This window comes from Protobothrops mucrosquamatus, unplaced genomic scaffold (genome assembly GCF_001527695.2).
Source record: "Protobothrops mucrosquamatus isolate PMUCROS unplaced genomic scaffold, P.Mucros_1.0 scaffold2875, whole genome shotgun sequence".
NCBI lineage: Eukaryota > Metazoa > Chordata > Lepidosauria > Squamata > Viperidae > Protobothrops > Protobothrops mucrosquamatus.
In genome coordinates this window covers 152,690-156,198 of record NW_015388904.1, presented here as the reverse complement: position 1 = coordinate 156,198, position 3,509 = coordinate 152,690, and the positions used below count along the sequence as shown (strand labels likewise).

At 36.1% G+C, this 3,509-nt stretch overlaps 1 protein-coding gene across 1 annotated transcript; it reads left to right on the top strand.

Moving 5' to 3' along the window:
- Window positions 1–2,223: 2,223 nt before the first annotated feature.
- On the top strand, window positions 2,224–3,159 carry LOC107296577 (olfactory receptor 14A16-like). The gene has a single exon (XM_029286101.1). The coding sequence runs from the start codon at window positions 2,236–2,238 to the stop codon at window positions 3,157–3,159; it is 924 nt and encodes a 307-aa protein (XP_029141934.1). The 5' UTR covers window positions 2,224–2,235.
- The last annotated feature ends 350 nt before the right edge of the window (window positions 3,160–3,509 follow it).

Sequence of the window (3,509 nt, the reverse complement as noted above, 5' to 3'; positions counted from 1 at the left end):
AGACATTCTTACTGTGTATATTTCTTAAATTTTTTGTGATTATACTTTATAATCGTTGCAAATGTTCTATACTTGAGTAAAATATGCTGAGGTATGAAAAACATTGCAATCTGTGTCTTGGTGTTTTGTCAGATGGGATGTTAATGGGTTATTCTGGAAGTGGTACTGCTCATTGGGGGAATACATTCTGCAATTATCAATTACCAATATTTTATACATGATATGTACACTGATTTTCCAGTACAAATATTTGCATAACTCCTTTTCTAAATATTAACCACTCTGTATCTTGCTCTATGAGATTTTGTACTCATTTCTATGACTTTATTTTATTATTATTATTATAAAAGCTACACATTTCTACGGGCTTACATTGTGCCTCATTCTCTGAGCCTTGTTTTAGGTATGTATTAGCAGTCTCATCAGGCAGCCACATGCTCCCTACAAAGGAGTGTGGCATGCAATACAACAGTACAATAATCATGCTTTTTTGGACTTCTTCACAAATGCCACCAGGTTCTATTGTTTTATTGTGTAAATAATAATAATAATAATAGTAAAGTTGGAAGGGACCTTGAAGGTGTAGATCAGGTTGGGGGACGAGTCCGTCCTTTGGGATATGGTAAAACCTGTTTACCGACAGGTCAGAGAAGAATTTTTGAAGGTCACAACCTCGTAAGTGGCGAAGACCTCCGTCCAACAAGGTGACCAATTAACAAGAGTGACAGTCCTTTAATCTCCTTAGTTCTAGATTGCTTCTCTCCTTGATTAGTTTCCACCCATTGCTTCTTGTCCAGCCTTCACTAGGTTTCTGTGATATTTCTTGATATTTCCTGATATTTCTTCTCTGCCTTTTCCCTTTATAATTTGAAGAATTATATTCCACCTCTAGGTATGTAGACATACCTAGCCAAGGTATCTATGGCATCCAGAATAGAGTTAGAAATTTTTAAAAGCTGAAGATGAAAGAAAATCACAAATGATGAAATATGCACCAAGGAAGTCTTGTCACTTGATTCTGTTTCACCTCTCACAATTTACACTGTGGCCCTCATTCTGTTAATTATCTGAGATATTATTATTCTATATGATATGATAACATCTCCTGGAGGAAACTGTTGTGTTCTTAATGGCCAATTATGTTAATAAGCACACATAAGTCAGTTTCATTTTTGGTGTACGTGTCTCTTGAGGGAAACAAAACAAAGATTAATAAACATTCAGAATAGAAATTTATATGACTGCAGATTGATGTTTCAATACAGAAAAATTATTGGGACAGCATTTACTTAGTGGTAAGATTTTTAACACTCTCATGCTATAGATAATTGGATTGTAGAGGGGGTGGAAGGAGGGAATACAGAGCAGTCAACCTGAAATCCAAGTAAGATACTGTGTTAGAGGGAGGTCTCCCATAGGCAAAACATCCATTTAATACTAACATAGAAACTATGAGATGGTGATGAATTGGAAAGCCTGCACTGAAATAATAATAGTAGTGTGGTTTGCAGATCTTCTATGTGGCACGTTGCATACCATTGACACTTTTTCCATCCTGTCTTGTTCTAATGTCAACCAATTCTTTTGTGAAAGTCCACAATTGCTAAAATTATCCTGCTCTGGCTTAAATCTACTTGAGGTTGGAATTGTTATAGCCAGTATCATTGTTTCACTAGGTTGTTTTACTTTTATTATTGTATCTTATGCAATGATCTTCAAGACAGTATTAAGAATCCCTTCTGATCAAGGCAGGAAATTGATTGCTCTATTTATATGCTAGATTTGCATTGCCCTTCTTGTAGAAGCATAAAGCACCATATATACGACATCCAATTTTCCAATACTACCCCAATCCTATAGGAGTGGTGGTACATAATGATGGCTCCAATTATTCCCTGTAGTATTCCATTGATGAAAATGAACCCAAATGAAGTTTTTCTACTCCTTTTGATTAATACATGAAGGAAGAGTACTGGAAAGAAGAAAGAAGGAAAACTATGGGGTTGGTGATTGGTTCTTTAGACAGATGCACAGAAATTGACAAGAATGCTCTTATATCTCCATCCTACATTCATGTTTTCCATTCTCTGATCCTCAGTTCATTCTGTCCATGCTATATGTATATTTATGTTTTTTATTCTCACCACATATAAAGTTCCACTTCCCAAATTTTATCTAATTGTATCTCCCTCCTCTGTTTCCTTGCAGTTATGCCAGCTTTACTCTAAATGAAACATGAAGAATCAAACCATTTCTTACTTTCTGCTGCTGGAATTCTCACAAAATCGGCATATGCAGCTTTTGCATTTCTTCTTCTTCTTTGTGTTATATTTGGCAACTGTAACAACAAATTTTATCATCATCTCTGCAGTATTTTTAGACCATCGCCTGCACAACCCGATGTACTTCTTTCTCATGAATTTAGCTCTGCAGGACATGGGCATTGTTTCAGTCATTGTCCCAAAATCCATGATAAATTCTCTCATGGGTACCAGACACATCTCTTATGTTGGCTGCATTGTTCAAATCTTTCTCTTTCTCTCCTTTGAAGCTTCTGATTTTTTCCTCCTGACAGTCATGGCATATGATCGGTATGTTGCCATTTGCCATCCACTACACTATCAAATGGTGATGAATTGGAAAAACTGTGCTGAAATAATAATTCTAGTGTGGGTTGCAGGTCTTCTCTGTGGAATGTTGCATACCACTGGCACTTTTACAATCCTGTTTTGTTCTAATGTTGTCAACCAATTTTTCTGTGAAATTCCTCAATTGTTAAAACTATCCTGCTCTCGTTTCAATTGTCTTGAGGTTGGTGTTCTTGTGGCCAGTGTTGTTGTTGGACTAGGTTGTTTTATTTTTGTTATTGTGTCATATGCCACAATCTTCAAGGCAGTGTTAAGAATCCCTTCTGAACAAGGGAGAAAAAAAGCCTTATCCACTTGTATTCCCCACCTTATAGTAGTATCTATGTTATTAATAACTGGATGGTTTGCCTATATGAGACCTCCATCTAACACTCCATCTTACTTCGATTTTGGGTTGACTGTTCTGTACTCCCTTCTTCCACCCCTGTTCAATCCAATCATCTATAGCATGAGAAATAAGAATATCAAATTTGTCCTTTCTAAACTGTGGAGATTTGAAAAATTCTTTTAACGTTGTTTGTATTCTGTTCACAGTTTTCCATTCTCCTGCCTTATTCTTTATTCAAAGAAGTAAAAGAAAAGTTAGAAAAGAAGCCATTTCTTTTAATGCAGAAGAATGGTAGAACTCAAAAAGTTAGTCAGCAAACATTCTGCATCCCAAATTATTGTTAGTACACTTTTGAGATTCCTAATGTGGATGTTTGGCAGCCTCTGGAATGCCACAGGGTGACTCCCCTTGATTTTTCATGAAGTGAGTATTGTGGAGTAATGTGATCGTGGAAAAGAAATGTAATGAAGAGGGGGTTTTTTCGTCTTTGTGCTTTTCTGTATAAAACGGTTTCCCTTTCATTGCTTGTACAT

What these genes read in the sequence shown, in the direction of transcription:
- LOC107296577 (XM_029286101.1), top strand. Translation starts at nt 2,236, where the DNA reads ATGAAGAATCAAACCATTTCTTACTTTCTGCTGCTGGAATTCTCACAA.